At 64.3% G+C, this 19,169-nt stretch overlaps 1 protein-coding gene across 2 annotated transcripts; it reads right to left on the bottom strand.

The window, feature by feature from the left end:
* Positions 1–2,900: 2,900 nt before the first annotated feature.
* PPP1R1A (protein phosphatase 1 regulatory inhibitor subunit 1A) lies at positions 2,901–18,466 on the bottom strand. 2 transcript variants are annotated; one of them, XM_067314108.1, is made up of 7 exons: positions 18,319–18,466; positions 10,766–10,826; positions 5,529–5,566; positions 5,236–5,299; positions 4,135–4,335; positions 3,758–3,858; positions 2,901–3,001 (listed from the first exon to the last, which is right to left on the bottom strand). In XM_067314108.1, exons 1-6 carry the CDS (start codon positions 18,397–18,399, stop codon positions 3,758–3,760), a joined length of 546 nt encoding a protein of 181 aa, XP_067170209.1. In that variant the 5' UTR covers positions 18,400–18,466; the 3' UTR covers positions 2,901–3,001. The 2 variants fall into 2 exon arrangements, with proteins under 2 accessions (XP_067170209.1, XP_067170210.1); XM_067314109.1 differs by lacking the exons at positions 5,236–5,299; positions 5,529–5,566.
* Positions 18,467–19,169: the final 703 nt, after the last annotated feature.

The following is a 19,169-nucleotide window of genomic DNA, read 5'->3' as shown; positions in this document are numbered from 1 at the left end:
GCGAAGGACGGAGGAGCTGTCACCCCGAGGAGGACCGGCCACCCCGTCCCCTCCCCTGCTCCCGTTGCACCGGCCCCGGGCTTGCTGCTGTGGGTTTGTCCCCAAATGTCCCCGTGCAGGGGGAGCAGGGGGTGCCGGAGCCCGGGGGGTGCCAGGGCACGGAGGGACCCTGGTTTCCCCAGGGAGGGTGTCCGATGGGGACGCCGGGGCGAGGGCAGGGGGGGGGTCCCCGGGTCACCGGAGCCGAGGCTGGACGATGCCGCATGTGACATTGCAGAGGCCCCGGCGTTGGGTGGCTGCAGCCCGGGCGGGCGGTTGGAGCGGGTGCTGCCTGTCGGGGTGACCCCGGGGCTGGGGACACGTCCCTGTGGCGCCTGTCCCCGGGTCTGCTGGCCCCGACGGGTCCTCAGGACACCTGGGGTCTCCCCGGAGCCTGGACCCTCCTCCCCAGCACACATCCGGCGAGGCCTGAGCACCCAGGGGAGCTGGGGATCGAGCATCCCCGGCTGCGGCGGGCTTCCAGCATCCCCTGCCTCCAGCGTGCCTCCATCATCCCTGCCTCTGGCATGCCTCCGGCATCCTCTGGCTCCAGGATGCCTCCAGCATCCCTGGCTCCAGTATGCCTCGAGCGTCCTCCAGCTCCAGCACATCTCCAGCAATCCCTGGTGCCGGCATCCCTGGCTCCGGTGCACCTCAAGCATCCTCTGGCTCCGGCGTGCTTCCGGCATCTCCCGCTCTGGCGGGCCTCCAGCATCTCCGGCTCCAGTGTGCCTCAAGCATTCTCTGGCTCCGGCGTGCTTCCAGCATCTCCGGCTCCAGTGTGCCTCGAGCATCCTCCGGCTCCGGTGTGCTTCTGGCATCTCCGGCTCTGGCGTGCCTCCAGCATCCTCCGGCTCCGGTGTGCTTCTGGCATCTCCGGCTCTGGCGTGCCTCCAGCATTCTCCGGCTCCGACATGCTTCCGGCATCTCTGGCTCCGGTGTGCCTCCAGTATCCTCTGGCTCCAGTGTGCCTCTGGCATCAGCGTGCCTCCAGCATCCCCAGTTCCAGCATGCCTCCGGCTTCCCTGACTCTGGCATGCTTTGGGCTTCCCTGGCTCCAGCATGCCTGCAGCATCCTCCAGCTCCGGCATGCCTCCGGCATCCTCCGGCTCTGGCATGCCTCCAGCAACCTGCAGCTCTGGCATGCCTTGGGCTTCCCTGCCTCTGGCATGCCTGCAGCATCCTCTGGCTCCGGCATGCCTCTGGCTTCTCCGGCTCCGGCATGCCTCTGGCTTCTCCAGCTCCGGTGTGCCTCCAGCTTCTCCAGCTCCGGCGTGCCTGCAGCATCTTCCTGCTCTGGCATGCCTGCAGCATCCTCCGGCTCCGGCACAACTCCGGCTTCCCCGGCTCCAGCGCCCGCCGCCCTGCCCCGCTCTGCCCCCAGCCCAGCACCCGGCCGCCGTGGCACGTCCCGTGTGTGGTTGTACTTTTCTACCATGCGATAACCTGTCGTGTCTCCGACCTGGTCCTTGCTGGCACAGCTCTGCCTCGCGCCTGCCCACACACACGCATGCGAAACGAAGCGCCGCCGCTAACGAGCACTTAATAAACCGTACGCCACCACCAGAGCCCGGCTCCGGCACCGTGTCCCCTTCCCACGCCAACGGGAGCGCTGGGGCAGCAGGGCAGTTGAGGGCAGGGAGCCGGGACGCCTGGGTCCCCTCCCGGCTCAGGAGGAGGGAAGGGCAGGGGCGAGATGCCTCCAACCTGGGGCAGGAAGGCCAACACCAGCCCTCGGGGTGGGATGCAGCCTGTCGCTGGCTCCCTCCCACCCAAGGGACTTCCCGGGCTCCCACCCGTGCCTGGTGATGTCCGGGCAGCGCCCGTCTCGCCACCGTGGTGCTGGCAGTACGTGGGCAGGGGGCTGCACCTGCCAGCCGCGGCTCAGCCCTAGCACTGCCCAAGCGCCCGTCCCGGCTGTGCATCGGCAGTGTGCCGGATCCGGCACGGCTCTGCCCGCCCGGCGCGAAGGCAACGAGGAGCCGGCGCGGAGAAGGGGATCCGTTTAATAAAGGTTCACGTGACGGGTGCTCTGCAAAGCGGGTGCGGAGTGCCCGGGGCGCGGGAGCGTGCACGCGCTCGCACGGGTGGGCCTGACGCACGGGCGTGTGCACCCGCGGGTGCAGGCCCACCCAGCTGCGTGTGCGCACAGGTGTGCACGCACATGGGCGTGCATGCAAACTCACATGTGCAAAGTGCGTGTGAACTCACACATGTGTATGCACGCGTGCACGCGCACATCCATATGCATGCACGCATGTGTGTGTGCATGCTCAGATGTGCACAGATGTATGCGTATGCACGTGTTCATACACAAAACACGTGTGTGCGCTCACACACGTGTGCATGCTCACGTGTGGGCATGCACACGCACAAACGTGCATGCACTGCCATGCGTGTGCCTGCTCACACCCGTGCACGAGCCCGTGGGCGCGCGCGCACCCGCACCCGCGTGCACATGCCATGCAGGGCTCAGCTCCTGTGTGTCCCCGCGGGCACGCCGCCGCTCACGGCCCCCAGAAGCATCAGGAGCTGCGTGTCCCGGTCAGGCTCGTGCTCCCCCTGAGCCCAGGGTGCAGTGACAGGGAGGTGGCCTCGAGGTGGCCCACGGGGGACACCCCGGGGCTGGCTGTGAAAGGGGACAGTCCCGGATCTCAGCTGAGCGGGACAAAGCGTGGAGGAGGGGGGGAGGCCGGCGCGAGCTGTGCTCGAGGCTGTGCTGCCCGCTGTCCCCGGCCACGGGTGGCCTGTCGGTGGGGCAGGCGAGGGGATGGCACGGGCAGCCCAGCTTCCCAGCCTGGCATCATCCCCGAAGCCAGGCCTGTATGCGGCAGTAAAAAAAAATCATCACAAACACCCAAAACAGCCGTCGAAATCTTAAAAAACAATCATTAAAAAAAAATACGGCGGTTCGGTTCCTTCGGCCCGGCCACGGCCTCGCTCCTGCCCGGCTGGGTGGCACCTGGGGACAGAGAGGGAGGGCCACGGTGTGGGGAGGAGAAGCCACGGGGGCTATGAGGTGCTGGGGTGGCCCTGACCTGCTCAGCCCCATCCTGCGGTGCTGGGTCCAGCCCGGTCGTGGGGTGCTGGGTAAGGCCCTGTCCTGGGATACAGGGTCCCGTTCCAGTCTGGGGTGCTGGATGTGGCCCTGAGCTGAGGTGCTGGGTCCCACCCCAACCTGGGATGCTGGGTCTGGCCCTACATTGGGTTGCTGGGTCCAGCCTTCATCTAGAGTGCTGGGTTCAGCCTCAGCCTGGGGTGACGGGTTTGACTCTGACCTGAGGTCCAGCTCCATCCTCACCCCATTCCTGGCTCTGTCAGAGCAACGTGCTTGGTGCCACCTTCACCCTGTGCCACTCTGTCCCCTTCCCCTGCCCCCAGCATGGTGCCCACCATGCCCCAGGACATACCCACGTGGAGCCCACCATATCCATGTGGAGCCCACCATACCCCAGTATGCACCCATGTGGTGCCCACCATATCCCAGGATGCAGCCACATGGAGCCCACCATACCCTGGTACATACCCACGTGGAGCCCACCATATCCCAGGATGTAGCCACATGGAGCCCACCATACCCTGGTACATACCCACGTGGAGCCCACCATATCTCAGGATGTAGCCACATGGAACCCACCATAGCCTGGTACATACCCACGTGGAGCCCACCATATCCCAACACATACCCAAGTGGAGCCCACCATACCCCAGTACGTACCTACTGGCTGGTGGCAGCGCCCTTGCCCGCAACCTCCTTCGGTGATATATGGGTGCCCTTGCTTTGCCGTCCGTCCCCTCGGGTGTCTGCCGCCTCTCTCTCTGTGGGCGGGATGGAGATGGTAATGGGTGCATCACCCCAGCCCTGCACCCTCCGTGCCGGCTCGGGCAGGGCTGGGTGGGCATCGCACCCCCCAGCCTGGCCTGACGCCCGGGGACACCCTCCCCGGCCAAGCCCGACCCTTGCAGGGTGCTCATGCCCTCCGCAGCACCCGCTCGGGTGCAGGGACCAGCCCTGCCTCATGGGCAGAGTTAAGGGGACGTAGGGGGAAGAGTTGCCGAGAGCTCTTTTCCCGCTGGGATCGGGGCCGTACTCACTCGCGCCGGGTGCGGAGCTGCCCTCGCGCGTGGGCTGAGCGTTGGCCAGGGGGCAGGTGCCGCCGGGGCTGTGGCTGTGCTCTGTGTCACTGTGGCGGCAGCACCCGGGGCTGTGCTGGTCCTGGCTCCCCGCGGCCGCCTCGTCCTCCTCCTCGCCCTGCGCCTGCTTGCACAGGTGATGCTCCACCATCATCTGGAGCTCTGCAAGGCAGGGAGAGGTGGTGAGGCCGGGCCGTGGGAAGCCCTGCTGCTGCTGCTGCAAAATGGGGATGGCCACGGCATCTGCACTGAGGTCGGATCGCAGTGGGTCACCGTCCCTCCTCATGCTCCCGGTCAAAACCACCAGTACCTAATTCCCGGTGTTTCTCCATGCTGCCAAGGCCTGTCCGCAAACATCCTCCGAGTGCGACCGCGATGCCTTTGCCGGCACGGCCCAGAGCCGGCGTGGCTGCGCTGCTGCAGCTTCCCCAAGCCTGAGCCCTGTCCTTGTGATGTCCCCAACATGCGTCCCCGTGAGCAAGGCAGGACGCGACGTCCGGGTGCTCCCAGGCGAAGGGAAATCCCTCCCCAACCCGCCGAGAAGGCACCGAAAGGTTGGTGGGAACCGGTCCCCTCCAGCGCTGTTTGCCATGCCCTACTCCACCGCCTGCTGCATGGGGGACAGCACTGGGGACACAGCCATCCTTGCACCGTGTCCCTGTGTCCCTGTTGGGCACAGTCACTCCTGCCCCAGGCTGGGCAGAGTTAAACGGGTCCAAGCACTTAAATCATCTGGCGCCGTGCAAAACCGGCTGGTGGCATCCGGCCCTGCTGCAACCTCGCGACCCACATGTCCCCTGCGGCGCCAGGGGGACGGTCACCTCCATCCAAGGGGCCTGATTCAGCTGGGAAGGGGCTGCCGGGGGGGCAGCCCAGACCCCGCTGAGCATTTCCTTGCGGTGCTGGGGACACCGGAAAGGCCTCGGTCCCGCTGCCTGGTGTGGGGATGCTCAGCGCGAGGAGCTCCATCCCCACCCTGGGGTGACACTTCTCCCTGTCACCCAGCTTCCGGGGACCCTGGGCTGTGATGCCGGCCAGGCCAGCACACCGCGCGAGCGGTACCTTTCATGGTCGGGGTGGTGCGGGAGACCTTCTTTCTCTGCCTGGGCGACATGGCCAGACCCGACTGCAAAGGAAGCGAAGGCGTCACCAGCAGGACGTGGCGCTGGGGCAAGGTGGGTGGTGAAGAGGAGCATCCCAGGGCGCTGCGGTGCAGCTCCTGGGGGTGGGGGGCCACCCTGCAGCATGCTGGGCCCAAGGACCCCACCAGCCACCCAGCACTGTGGGGGCAATTCGGCCATGCCATCTCCCCGGGCAGGACCCCGCTCCTTCCCGGCCCCCAGCACAGCACCTACCTTCAGCAGGGGGTTGGGGAGCCGGTCCTCATCGATCTCTGTGGGGCAGCATGGAGGGGGGACAGAGAGGAGCAAGAGGTTAACAGGGGGGCTGGTCCCACCACCACCGAATCACAGAATCACAGAATGGTTGAGGTTGGAAGGGACCTCTGGAGATCATCTAGTCCAACCCCCCAGCTCCAGCAGGGTCACCTAGAGCATGTTGCTCAGGACCCCGTCCAGACAGCTTTTGAAAATCTCTGAGGATGGAGAGTCCACAACCTCTCTGGGCAACCTCTTCCAGTGCTCAGTCACCCTCACAGGAAAGAAGTTTTTCCTCATGTTGAGATGGAACTTCCTGGGTTTCAGTTTGTGCCCGTTGCCTTGTGTCCCGTCGCTGGTCACCACCGAAAAGAGTCTGTCCCATCCTCTTGACACCCTCCCTTCAGATACTTATACACATCGATAAGATCCCCCCCTAAGGCTTCTCTTCTCCAGGCTGAAGAGTCCCACCTTGCTCAGCCTTTGCTCATATGGGAGATGCTCCAGTCCCTTCATCATCTTCGTAGTCCTCTGCTGGACTCACTCCAGGAGCTCCATGTCTCTCTTGCATTGGGGAGGCCAGAACCGGGCACAGTACTGTGGATGCGGCCTCCCCAGGCGTGAGGAGAGGGGCACGATCAACTCCCTCGACCTGCTGGCAATGCTCTGCCTAATGCAGCCCTGGATACCATTGGCCTTCTTGGCCACAAGGGCGCATTGCTGGCTCATGGTCTACTTGGCATCCACCAGGACTCCCAGGTCCTTCTCCACAGAGCTGCTTTCCAGCAGGTCAGCCCCCAGCCTGGGCTGGTGCATGGCGTTATCCCTCCCTAGGTGCGGGACTTGGCACTTGCCTTTGTTGGACTTCATGAGGTTCCTCTCTGCCCAACTCTCCAGCCCGTCACGGTCCCTCTGAATGGCAGCACAGCCTTCTGGTGTATCAGCCACTCCTCCCAGTTTGGTATCGTCAGCAGGTTTGCTGAGAGCACACTCTGTCCCTTCATCCAGGTCACTGATGAAGAAGTTGAGCAATATTGGACCCACTCTTGACCCCGGGGGACATCGCTAGCTACAGGCCGCCAACGAGACTTTGCACCACTGATCACAACCCTCTGAGCTCTGCCGTTCAGCCAGTTCTCAATCCACCTCACTGTCCACTCATCTAGCCCACACTTCCTGAGCTTGCCTATGAGGATGTTATGGGAGACGATGTCGAAAGCTTTACAGAAGCCAGGGTACACAACATCCACTGCTCTGTCCTCATCTACCCAGCCAGTCATTCCATCAGAGAAGGCTCTTAGGATGCTTAAGCATGATTTCCCTTTGGTGAATCCATGCTGACTACTCCTGAACTCCTTCTTGTCCTCCACATGCTTGGAGATGGCCTCCAGGATGAGCTGCTCCATCACCTTTCCAGGGACTGAGGTGAGGCTGACTGGCCTGTAGTTCCCTGGATCCTTCTTTTTGACCTTTTGGAAGACTGGGGTGACATTTGCTTTCTTCCAGTCTTCAGGCACCTCTCCTGTTCTCCATGACCTTTCAAAGATGATGGAGAGTGGCCCTGCAATGACTTCAGTCAGCTCCCTCAGCACTCGTGGGTGCATCCCATCAGGGCCCATGGACTTGTGGATGTCAAGTTTGCCTAAATGATCTCTAACCTGATCCTCCTCGACCAAGGGAAAGTCTTCCTTTTTCCAGACTTTCTCCCTGGTCTCCAGAGCCTGGGATCCTGAGGGCCGGTCTTAGCAGTAAAGACTGAGGCGAAGAAAGCAGTCAGTACCTCTGCTTCTTCTGTGTCCTTTGCCACCAGGCCCCTTCTCCATTCAGCAGCGAGCCCACATTTTCCCCAGTCTTCCTCTTGTTACTGATGTATTTAAAGAAGCCCTTCTTGCTGTCCTTGACATCCCTTGCCAGATTGAACTCCAGATGGGCTTTGGCCTTCCTTGTCGCATCCCTGCATACTCAGACAATGTCCCTATATTCTTCCCAGGTTACCTGTCCGTGCCTCTACCTTCTGTACACTTCCTTCTTCTGTTTGAATTTTGGCAGGAGCTCTTTGTTCCTCTGTGCAGGTCTCCTGACTCCTTTGCTTGACTTCTTGCTCATTGGGATGGACTGTTCTTGAGCTTGAAGGAGGTGATCCTTGAATATCAACTAGCTTTCTTGGAACCCTCTTCCTTCTAGGTCCCTATCCCCTGGGATTTTTCCAAGCAGGTCCCTGAAGAGGCCAAAGTCTGCTCTCCTGAAGTCTAGGGCTGTGATCCTGCTTTTAGCCCTGCTCCCTACTTGCAGGATCCTGAACTCCACCATCTCACGGTCACTACAGCCAAGGTTGCCAAGGTTGCCCCAGCGTGGGGTGGGCATGGTGGTGGCCGCACTCCATCACTGGCCAATGCCCCAGCACTAACAGTGCCATCCCCAGGGGCAGTGATACCCTCACACAGCATCTTTGCTGCCCAGGAAACAAAACAAGGCAGTGCCAGGGTAACCAGCATCCCATCGCCTGTCACGGTCCAGAGATGGCAGATTTGGGTGGCATGGGTGCTGGGTCCCCCTTTCCCATCCCTGTCTCCAAAGCCAGCTCTGCCAGCCCCATGTTGCTGGCCCAGGGCCTCATCCTGGACAGCATCCCCTGGGAAGCAGCCTCGCAGGGAGCAAGGGATGGAGGGGAGCCCAGATAATGCCTGGATAATTGCCCGGATAATGCCCAGCCATATGGAGTTGCTTTATTTGCAGAGGACACAGAGCTGGGGACCAGCTCCCTTCCTCACTCCGGGCCCAGCAGGTGACTCAGACCTAAGAGCTGCTGGTTCGAGTGGGTTCGCAGTCTGGATCCGGATAACGGGCTCAGGTTGAGCCAGCTTTCCAAGCCCCTCTGCTCATGCATGGCTCCATCCAGCTTCCTGGAGCTGGAGTTCATCCATATTTCATTGTCCAGGAGGCTGCTGGGCTCCTGGGGCTCCGTGGCACGTCACGGCTCGTTTGCCAGAGGAGTGCCAGGATCAATCACAGCAGCTCAGTCCCCGTGGTGCTGACGCATCCGGAAACATTCCGGGTCCTTTCCTGCCTGGCATGGGGTGCTGAGCACTCTCTGAAACCTTGGGTTTCAGCAGCTGGTAGGCACTGAGGCACAAGGCAACCAAGTAGCTCCTTTGGGGCAGCACGGAGTATTTTTAAGCCCAAATTACAGAAAGCAGCAAGTTTTCACTGGAGGAAAGCCGACATGGCTGATGCTCTCTGGTCAGCCCTGGGACTGGGGACACGTGATATATCCCATATTGTCCTGACAGGGTCCTTGGACGAGGAAAGGACACATCACTTCAAAGCTCTCCGTCCCGTGCGAGTCTCTGAAGTGCTGCTTTGCCTCACTGTGTCTCGGAGCTGCGATTGCCCGGGGCTGTGTTGCTCCGGGGACCGGCATGCCAGCACTTGATTGATGTATTTATGTCTGAAGTATTGCTCCAGAAGGAGGCTCCGTTTCCGGAGATGACATTTGGGGACAGAAGGGATGAGGAGCTGCCTGGCTTTGGGGGGTGGGGGGGGGGTTTGCTAATGCGCAGGTGCTTCGCGAAAGGTCACTGCTCTGAAACGGTCTGACGCGATTCGGCAATCCTGCCTGGAACGACGGGGGTCCCCGTCCCCATCCCCACTCCCACGTCCCACCCCAGTGCCTGCAAGCTGTCTCTTGTCTATCGGGGTGTCCCAAACCAAGAGAGAGACAACACCACGCAGTGGCAGGGACAACTTGTCTTTGCAAAACGCAGTTTCTGACTCCCCCGGTCCCTTCCAGGGCTAACACAGGCTGCGAGCAGGGAGAGAGGTGCAGGAAAGGAGATGGACAGGGGTGGAGAAGGGACGTGACGCACCAGCCAGCCGGGATCAGACCCCCGGCCCCCGAAGGCCACGTGCTTGGTTGTGCTGGTGAGGCACTGACACAGGAGCTCTCAAATGTCACAGCTGGTGTCCCCCCCCCCCCGCTCCGCGGCGGTGGCCCCAGGGCACAGGGCAGGGGTTCGGTGCCCAGCCCTGGGGAGCTGCCAGGAGTCCCTGGAAGGGCCAAGGCATGGCTGCTCGGCATGTCACGGGCAGCTGCTTCCCCCGGAGATGGATGGGCTGCGAGGGGCCACGGGGTTGCGAGACCAGCGCCCGTTTCTGGAAATGCAGCCCTGAGCGTGGCTGGGAGAGCAGGGCAGGGCCAGGGACACGACGGAGACACCCGAGCCTGCACGAGGGTGCAATGCTTGGACACTGTCCCCGTGCGGGCGAGCCACAGGACATCGCATGCCAGAGTTCAGCGCTGGCGCGGGGCTCTGCTCCTCCACTACCGCATGATGTGTCCTGCAGCAACCCGTGCACTGTGGTCCCTGAGCACCATGCACTGGAGTACAGAGTCCCTGCGTATCATGCGAGGGTGCCCCTGAGCACGATGGACTTGGTTCCTGAGCTCCATAAACAGGTCCAGAGCGTGATGCGCTGGGGTCCTTGAGCACCTGTACTAGGATCCTCGAGCACCATGTACTGAGGGGGGTCCTGAGCACCACATCCTGGGGGTTCCTGAGCACCATGTACTGGGGGATCCCTGAGCACCATGTACTGGGGGACCCTGAGCATCATGTATTGGGGTCCCTGAGCACCACACCATCCTGGGGATCCCTGAGCACCTGCACTAAGATCTCTGAGCACCACACCCTGGAATCTCTGAGCACCATGTACTGGGATCCCTGAGCATCATGTACTGGAGTCCTCGAGCACCACGTACTGGGATCCTTGAGCACCATGTACTGGAGTCCTTTAGCACCACATACTGGGGTCCCTGAGCATCACATGCTGGAGGTCCCTGAGCACCACGTGCTGGAGGTCTCTAAGCACCATGTACCAGGCATTATTGACCACAACCTACCCTGTTTTGGGCACCTGAGCACCACACGACAACTGCACACACGACCAGCCACGTTCTTGCCACATGTTGGCCTCTTGCACTGCCCGCGCTGGGGTACCCTCACGTCACCCAGCTCACCAGCACATCCTAAGGCACTCAGCACCCTTGGGACTGGGCGTCCACGGCAGGGTGACACACGGGAGCCTGGCAGCTGCCTGCCCTCCTAGTGTGCCAAGGCAGCGAGGGTGCACTGGCTTGGGGCAGACCCTGGGGTGGGCTGAGCTAGAACTAGACCCCAGCACGTCTTGGGGACGCGGCAACACATGTGAGGACCCACCTGGGGATGACTGGTCGCTGCTTAGAACCAAGTTGGCAGGAGTTGGTCGGCGTCGTCGGATCTAGAGAGATAGAAAAGAGTTGTGGTTCACGGCTGCCCTCTGAACCCCATCGCAAATCCATGCCCATGGCCACCTGTGGGGCTCAGCCACCATCTGGGGGAGTTTGTGGACCAGCACTAGGCTTGTTTTCTCCCCTTGCACTGGGTGCACAAGCCTGTGTTGAAAGCATGGGAAAACCATGGCTAATGGTAATGTGTTCCCGATCCCTGGCCATCCCAGCGCTCCCACGTTTTGCATGGATGCTGAGAAACCTCCTTAGAAACAGCTGCATGAAATGAAAACCGGGGCCCATAAATCAAGGTTGGTCCAGTCTGGACCCTCTCAGGGCCCAATCCAGCCAGAGTGCTGAGCAAACAGCCCACACAGACCATGCTCAGCATGACGGGTGCTCACGGACACTTTCAACTACAAACTTGGGGGGAATCAGTCAACCCTCTTGCCCCAGCTTTGGTGCCCTGCTGAACAGCCCAGTGGGGCTGCATCCTCGTGGCTTTTGCACCCATCCCTCCTCCGGAGACTGCAGTTCAGCAGTCCTGGACTAAATATCAATCTGGCCTGGGAGCCTGGAGCAGAGCTCAGCCTCCCGGTGCAACGGGAGTGCTCTGACCGCGAGGCTGCAGAGCTGGGGGTCTCCTTGCGCTGGGTCTGGGCAGCTCAGATGGAGTCTTGGCCTGAAGGACCTGGCCAGAGAGTTCCCATCCCTCTGCGAGGCTCTAACCGCTTGGCTATTGCTCCCGTGTGGGCGGGCAGGGACCACACAGACCTGCCAGCGCTGAGACCTTCCCCGGACCTGGCCTCAGCCCTGCGTCATGGGGATGCAGGACTCGGGGCGGTGGTGGCCCCGCAGGGGCGGAGGATGCAGATTGGGGATGGCAGCGGGCCCTGAGCCCTGCTTGGGGGCTCCAGCAGCCTTCGCAGGATGCACGTGTCTTTTAAATCAACATCTTCCAAATCTCCTGGCCAACATGGAAAATATCTACTCTAACAAGGGCCAGGAACTAATTATACCTCGGCACCGGGAAGTGCTCGGGGACACTGGTGCTGGCCCGTGTCACTGGGGCCCTGCCCTTCCTCCCTGGCCTTGTGCACAGTCCTCCTCATGCAGTCTGACACTGAGAGCCATCAAAGCATCGCTGAAAGCTCAGGGCCAGCTAGGGGACACGGTGATGCACCGTCTGGCAGCGGCTGGACACGGCGGTCGGTCCTGTCCCCTGCAGCTCCCCAGTAAATCAGCTCTGGCTGTGCCTGGGGACTTGAGGGGCTGTTGCTGGCTCTGTCCTGTCTCCCCAGGATCCTTGGAGATGTCCAAGACACTCCGATCCCCCTGGCCAGTGGGAGTTGGGGGTCCAAATAGCTCAGGCATAATAATGATGGTCATCTCAGTGGGATGTGGGGACATCTGGCACACATGTGGCCGAGCAGCTATGAGCCAGCGTTGGGGTTAGGAGCCAGGCAGGGCTGTGGGTCCCAGCTGGTTTTGGGGCATCTTTGGGGACGGACTCATCTCGGTCTGGACATATCTGGAGTGCAGAGACCCAGCGCAGTGCCTGCTGCGGTGGAGGGAAGGAGCCGTCACGGACCCCGGCTAATACCACATCCACATGGATGCTCTCCCATGTCCTTGCACAAGGTCACCTGCCCTGGAGAGGGCTCAGCCCAGGCTCCCCCTATCCCTGCACCCGGTCCCACGGGGCATCCTGGGGCTATTGCTGCCCCATGCCTTGGCCGTGGCGCACGCCGGGTGCTGCCAGAGGACCTCATGGCCCAGAGCAGCAGTCCTGGCCCTGCTACATGCCCTGGGCAGATCTTTCCACCTCTCCCCTCCTGCTCTACGGAGGCATCCGTAACGCCAGCCTACGGCTATGCCCCATGTGCACGGCCTGGTTGAAAGCAATCCTCTCCGGAGAGGAGGAGGTGAGAAGCGTGCCCAGGGGCTGAGCACCCAGCACCCACACCCAGGGAGCGGGCAGGGGCCACGCCGCGGCCTGGCTGGCATTGCAATGTCTTCGTTCACCGGGTTTCTCTACTGACCCAGTAACTCCGAGTCTCTTGAAATATCGATTTCCAAAAGAGGATTCTCCGGCTTCCCTAATGAGCGGGGATGCCGAATGAGATGCTAATGAGATGCTAATGAGCAGGCATTAGGCACAGCAGCTCCGGTGGGCGGCTGGAGCAGCCGGAGGGAAACCCCTCCTGCCTCTGTGCCGCGATCAGCCCAAGCCCACCCCGCTGGCCCCTGGCGCCTCGGCTCCGTGTCAGCGGAGTTGCCATAGAAACCCGCGATCTGGATTTTAAACGGAGATTAGAGGGAGACAAAAATCTCCGCTTTCCCTGTGATGAGCCCCCTCCGGAGCGGCCCAGTTCCCTGCGGGATGGCTGCCGTGAGAGCACAGATTTGGGCTGGGAGCAGGGGGGGGGATGGACTTCGCCTCCCTCCCCTTGGCCAGGTGCCGGTGGCCATCTGCCACCGAGCGCTTATCGCTGTCGCTCCCTGAGAGCACGCGCCGCACCGGGACCCCTCCGCCGGGCACCGGCGTCCGTGCATGCGGGATTGCAAGGCACCAGCCGTCCCGCAGCAAGGGAGCTGGGACGGGCTGGATTTGGCCTGCCAGGCCCCGTTGGGACTGTCCCAAGCTGAGCTGCTGCTCCCTGGTACCCACGAGAAGCCAGTTCCATGGATAGGTTATCTGGTCCTGTCCCGGTGTCGGGGACATCCCACATCAGAGGCAGGCTGCACCTCGGGGCGCTGGGTGTCCGGCACCCACCTCCCTCTCGAAGCACCCAGGGCACCGGGCGATGCCAGAGGTTGCTCCAGCTCCGCAAAGCCTCTGCTTGCAGCATCCTCCAGGTGGGACACAGCAACGGAGAGCCACCTGCGGGCTGCTCTAGTGCCCGGGAGCCCTCCCCGAAGCATCATCGGGGCGGAGTTGCGGGCCCCACGGCTTTGCAGTGCCCGTGCCTGCCCCACGGAGCATTTCGGAGCCACGCTCGCCCTTGGGAAACAGCCATCCCCTCCGCACGGGGCAGGAGCGAGGGCAAGGCGAACAACGCCGCTGCGACCGACTCAAGGTCACGCAGCCGGAGCTAGGAGCTGAGTGCCACAGAGCTGCTGCACTTCTTTTCCCACTCCAGCCCGGACAGAGGACCCAGGAGTCCTGTTCCAACACCGTCATTAGGAGCACAGGCTGCTCCCAGCCCCGGTATCCGGCTGAGGGATGCTCCGGCCCCGGGCTGGCTGCGGTCCTCCCTTCCCCAGCTCCTCCTCTGCCTCCGAGCTGGGGTTTTGCTGCTCTCCTGCCTCGGCTATTTTTAGCTCAATCTCCACCATCGATTAAGAAATGCCACGGACAAAAGCAGCAGGAATTCTGCTCCGGCAGCCAGCAGCGCGCGTCAGGCACAGCATCTCCAAGGGGCTCGGGCGGGCGGGCAGGAGAGGAAGGCCGGTCCCACCAGCTCCCTCCGCGGGGTCCCACGGGGGCCGAAAGCTGTTGCATCGAAGCCCGGACTCACAGCCACAACCCCGCGAGATGCTCAGCGATGCCCAAGTCCCCGTGCAGAGACGAGGCCCCGGAGCAGCGTCGGCTGAGACCGCGGGCGGGCGGCGGGATCCGGATGGCGAGGGCAAGGGCTTCCGGCACACGGGAAGCTTCAAGGCAACAAACTCAGCGGGGATCCGAGCGGGATCGGGGATTGCAAGGCCACCGGTCTCGCTAGGACTGGGAAGAGCGAGCACCCGGTGGGGTCGGCCCCCCGCAGCGGCGCAGCGGCCTTGTTGCATCGTCTTCCGCATCCCCTGGAGCGGCAGACGGCACAGGCGGCCGCAAACCCGGAATAACAATAACCTGGGCCTGTTTATTCAGCAGTTCTCCGGAGACATTCAAACGTCCTTCCCGAGCGGGGCTGGGCAACGCAAGCGCTGCCGGGGGGCTGGTGGAGCTGACCCGCACGGGGTTCGGCCGCGCACCCCCTCGGTGGCACGGCGCTCGGTGTGACGGGCCGAACGCCCCGGCCGGGACCCGGCTCTGCTCCCAGCTGCACCCGTGGGTGGCACCCAGGGCAGGACCATTTAGGTCTTTCTCTCACCCCGGCAAAGGGGTGATATAAGTCCCGAGAGGGGACATCAGCACTGTCACCAGCCCAGCCTGCAGTGGGACGCTGCTGCTGCTGCATGTCCGTGAGTCTGTCTGCTGATGCAGCCCCTCCATCCCCGTCCCCATCCAAAGAGGTTCGGAGCAGAAGGGCTGTGGCTTTAGCGTGTGCTAAGCTGGGGTTGGCACAGCCGGACACCACCCCCGTGACACCGATGTGACATCGGGGCCATGCACAGCCTGAGTTGGTGATAACTGACCCTGCGCCGGCGCTTGGCAGTGCGTGGGACCGGATGCTGCTCTCCTCCCGCGGGCCGGGCTCTGCTGCTCCGTGCTCACCCCAGGGATGGTGAACACGGTGTCCCTGACCGTGAGACCCCGACGGTGCCGCGAGCCAGCGCTGGAAGGAGCCGCCAAGGCTGCCCGGCCCCCACCCTTCCCGCTTGGACGGTGCCGGCCGCCTGGCCCACCGCTGCCTGCAGGAACCGTGGCTCTTCCTGCCCTGGTCCCCAGAGCTCCTGGGGACAGGCAAAATGCCGGGATTTGGTACGCGCAAAGCAGGTGGCTGTAAACAACGAACGGCGGAGGCGAGGCGAGGCGAGACGCCCTGGCGAGCTCCTTACCCCGGGCTGGAAAAACGGGGTGGAAATCGCAATGCCCCCCACTTCTGCCTGCCTCCCTCCCCGCGCAGAGGCACTGCATCGCTCCGCACCCTGCGAGGACCGGGGCCGGCCCGTTGCATGGGTGCCGCGCGCCCTTGCACCGAGCTCGACCTGCTGGGCTGCCGTCACTTGCACCAGCCCCGGACTCGGCTCTAGAGGGGAAGCGAAGCAGGATTTAGGGTCTCCACAACCTGGCTCTGTTTTAGGGCCGCTGGGGTGCCGGGAGCAGCAGGGACAGGCTGAACCTTCCGTCCGTGCTGGGCTCCGTCCCTGTCTCTTGGCTGCCCAGAGCTGGGGCAACGCACAGCCATGGAGCCGTGCTCAGCACCCGGGGCCTCTTGGGAGAGCGGGGATGGGAAGGTCCCGTTCCCCAGCACATTGCTGACCCCATCCAGACTCGTGCTCTCCATTCCAGCAGTTGCATGGAGAGAAGTGCCTGGAGATGGATCAGCCCTGAGCCTCCAAACGCTGTCTTTTCCCCAGATCTGGGCTCCAACAACCAACCAGCCCCAGCTGAGACACGCTGAACTCCCCCGGGAGGGGAAACTGAGGCACCTCAGGCTGCTTTGCAGGGTCGTGCCCGAGTCCCGCGTGCCCTGCAGCCCAGGCGGACGGAAAGCGGGACGCGGACGCCCCTGCGCGTCGCTCGCGCCAAGCAACGCCCTGCCCAGGGCTCGGCAGCTCCCCCCGCCCCGCAGCGCTTTCGCGCTTGCTCTCGCGCCGCGGCGCGATGCCAGGCTCCGGGGAGCCTCGCTGCAAATGAGCCATGCCGCAGCCACAGATGGCGCGTGGCAATATTTAGCGACAGTGCGCCGTTCGTGGCGGAGACGGCCCGCAGCCGCCTCCGCGCTGCTGGCAGCGCCCAGCCCCAGCCGCCTGCTTGCCGCTGCCGCCGCCACCAGCCCGACGCACCCGGAGCTCCCGCTGGTGAATTGCTGGGGACACTGAGGCTGCGGGGACGGCTGGGACCCCCCGGGGACCCCTGCTCAAACAGCAGCTCTGGGATGAGTCTCCGCTCCCTTCCTCCTGAGATGCTATCTGGCAGCCTCGAGAGTCGGCGCAGAGCTGTTCACACCTGGAAATCAAGGTGTCAGCAGCTGCGTTTTTGTTCCACAGCCTCTTTGCGAGGCTGGGTGGTGTTTGCAAGCGTTTCTTTTTGCTGTCCTGGAGCAACCCCTGCATTTCCTTCCCCAGCGCAGATGCCTGCCCACGGTGCCCAGCCTCCAGGCGCCAGGACTGGGTGCACGCTCGCTGCCCGGGACAGCGGCGGGTGCTAAAAAAGCTCCTGACGGCTGCATGGGGCAGGGCAAGAGGGGTCGGGCTGTTCAGTCCCGGCTGGTCCCGCCACGCCCCGAGCCCTGTGTTTCCCCCCTTTCCAGCACCCCCGATGCACCCCAGCCCTGGGTGCCCCTGGCCGGGCTGCCCTGACATGCAATACCTGCTGCTATTCCAGTCGCAGCGGGGACATTCGCCGAGCCAAGATGGTTTTGCAATGCGCTCATAGGGCCGATCCCCACTTCCCGTCCCCTCCTTCCCTCCCTGTAGCGAAGCTGTCCCGGCTCCGGGGTGCAGGGCACTTTGCACCAGGTGCCTCCCCGCCGCCTCTGCTCCCCCCCTTCGCCGCCTCGCAGAGCCGGCGGGTGGGCGAGGGGCGAGCTGAGCGCGTCCGCCGTGCCAAGGCCCTGCCTCGTGCCTGCTCCCGAGGGCCAACGCTGCCGCTGGAGCCCTTCCAGGCGGAGCAAAGATTGAGCAAGGGCTGGCAGCCGGGGCGGACGGGGGTGGTTGCAGAGGTCCCAGAGATCGGGGGGCCGTGGGGGCTTGTAACACTAGACCTGACCTCCAGCAGCCCGGATGGCGTTGTGCTGAGCGAGCAAACGCTCCGCACGGACGCCCGGCGGCCCCCACTCCGCCGCTTGCCCGTGGGTGCCGGGCTAGCTCTGAGCCCATGGACACGCTTCGGATTTGGCCTGGTGCTGGGGCGCAGCTTGGCCCCCGGGCTGCGGTGCTGGGTGGCACGGCGGCTGTCCCTGCACAGAGCTAGGGCCTGTCCCTGGTGCCAGGTCCCCGTCAATCCTCCGATGCATCCCACGTCATGCCCAGCCCCGTGCCACCCGCCCCGTGCCCGGTCCCCACGCCGTGCCCCTTGCCTGGCGTGCCATGCCACCCCCCCACGCTGCCACCACGGTGCCCGCTGGCCTCCGCACGCGATGCTGTGCATCCCGCCCGGCGTGTGGCACCCGGCGGGGGCCAGCCACCGCCCCGGCACCGGCGCTGCCAGCTCTGGAGCCTCGGGGTGCTCCGTGTCCCCGGTGTCCCCGCACACCGTGCCCTGCTCCAGGCACGCTGCACGGCCACCCTTGACCGTGGCCACCGGTGCCCTCGCCGTGTCCTTCCCGTGCCCACAGCCTGCTGCGCTGCCTGGTGGCCCCCGGTTCCCGCTGTTCCCCGGCAGCTCCGGTACCTCCCGGGTCTCCCCGCATCCCCCCAGCCCATGCAGTCCCGGTGCTTCCCGGTCCCCGCCGTCCCCCTGCGGTGCCCGGTTCCCCCCGGTCCCCCCCCCCCGGTGTCCCCTCCCGACTCGCCCGCCCTGCCCCACCCGGTGTTCCCGGTGTCCCCGCTGCTCCTGCTGCTCCCGGTGCCCGGTGCTCCCGGTGCCCCCCGTGCCCGGTGCTCCAGGCGCCCCCGGTGCCCCCGGTGCCCCCGGCGCTCCCGTTGCCCCCGGTGCCCGGCGCCCGGCCCCACCTGCTCGGCCGCCTCCGGGTCGAGGTGCGGCTCCAGCAGCGGCACCGTGAACTGGATCTTGCGGGGGCTGTTGGGCTCCATGGCGGGCGGCTCCTCCCGGCGGCTCCCGGCGGCTCCCGGCGGCTCCCGGCCCTGCCCGGGCCGCCCCGCCCCGCCCCGCCCCGCCCCGCCCCGCCCCGCCTCGGCTCCGCTCCGGCCCCGGCCCCGGCTCCGGCTCCGGCCCCGGCGCCGCTCCGCGCCCGCCCCGCTGCCGCCCGGCCCCGCTCGGCGCCGCTCGCTGCCCGGAGCCGCCCCAGCGCCGGCGCCATTGGCTGAGCCCGGCCCGGCCCGGCCCGCGGCGCCCACGGGCGGACACCGGGCACGCGGCGGGAGCGGCGCGCGGACACGCGCCGGGACACGCGGACACGGACACGGACACGCGCCGGGACACGCGGACACGGACACGGGCACGCGGCGGGAGCGGCGCGCGGACACGCGCTGGGACACGCGGACACGGACACGGGCACGTGGCGGGACCGGCACACGGACACGCAGACACGCAGTGGGACCAACATGCGGACACACTGACGTGCACTGGGGCACACACTGGGATGGACATGTGGACAGAAACATGGACACACGCCAGGATGGACATGTGGACACACGGACACGCAGTGGGACACGCACTGGGACAGACACTGGAACAGACACACGGACAGAACCATGGACACACACCCCAGGACAGACAGTGGGACAGACACACACTGGGATGGACACATGGAGACATACTGGGACAGACACTGGGACAGACACCAGGACAGATATGCAGACAGAAACATGGACAGACATCAGGACAGACACATGGACACACA

The sequence above is a fragment of the Apteryx mantelli genome, chromosome 33 (genome assembly GCF_036417845.1).
Source record: "Apteryx mantelli isolate bAptMan1 chromosome 33, bAptMan1.hap1, whole genome shotgun sequence".
NCBI lineage: Eukaryota > Metazoa > Chordata > Aves > Apterygiformes > Apterygidae > Apteryx > Apteryx mantelli.
The sequence above is the reverse complement of the archived record's forward strand: the minus strand, read 5'-3'. Positions and strand labels throughout refer to the sequence as shown.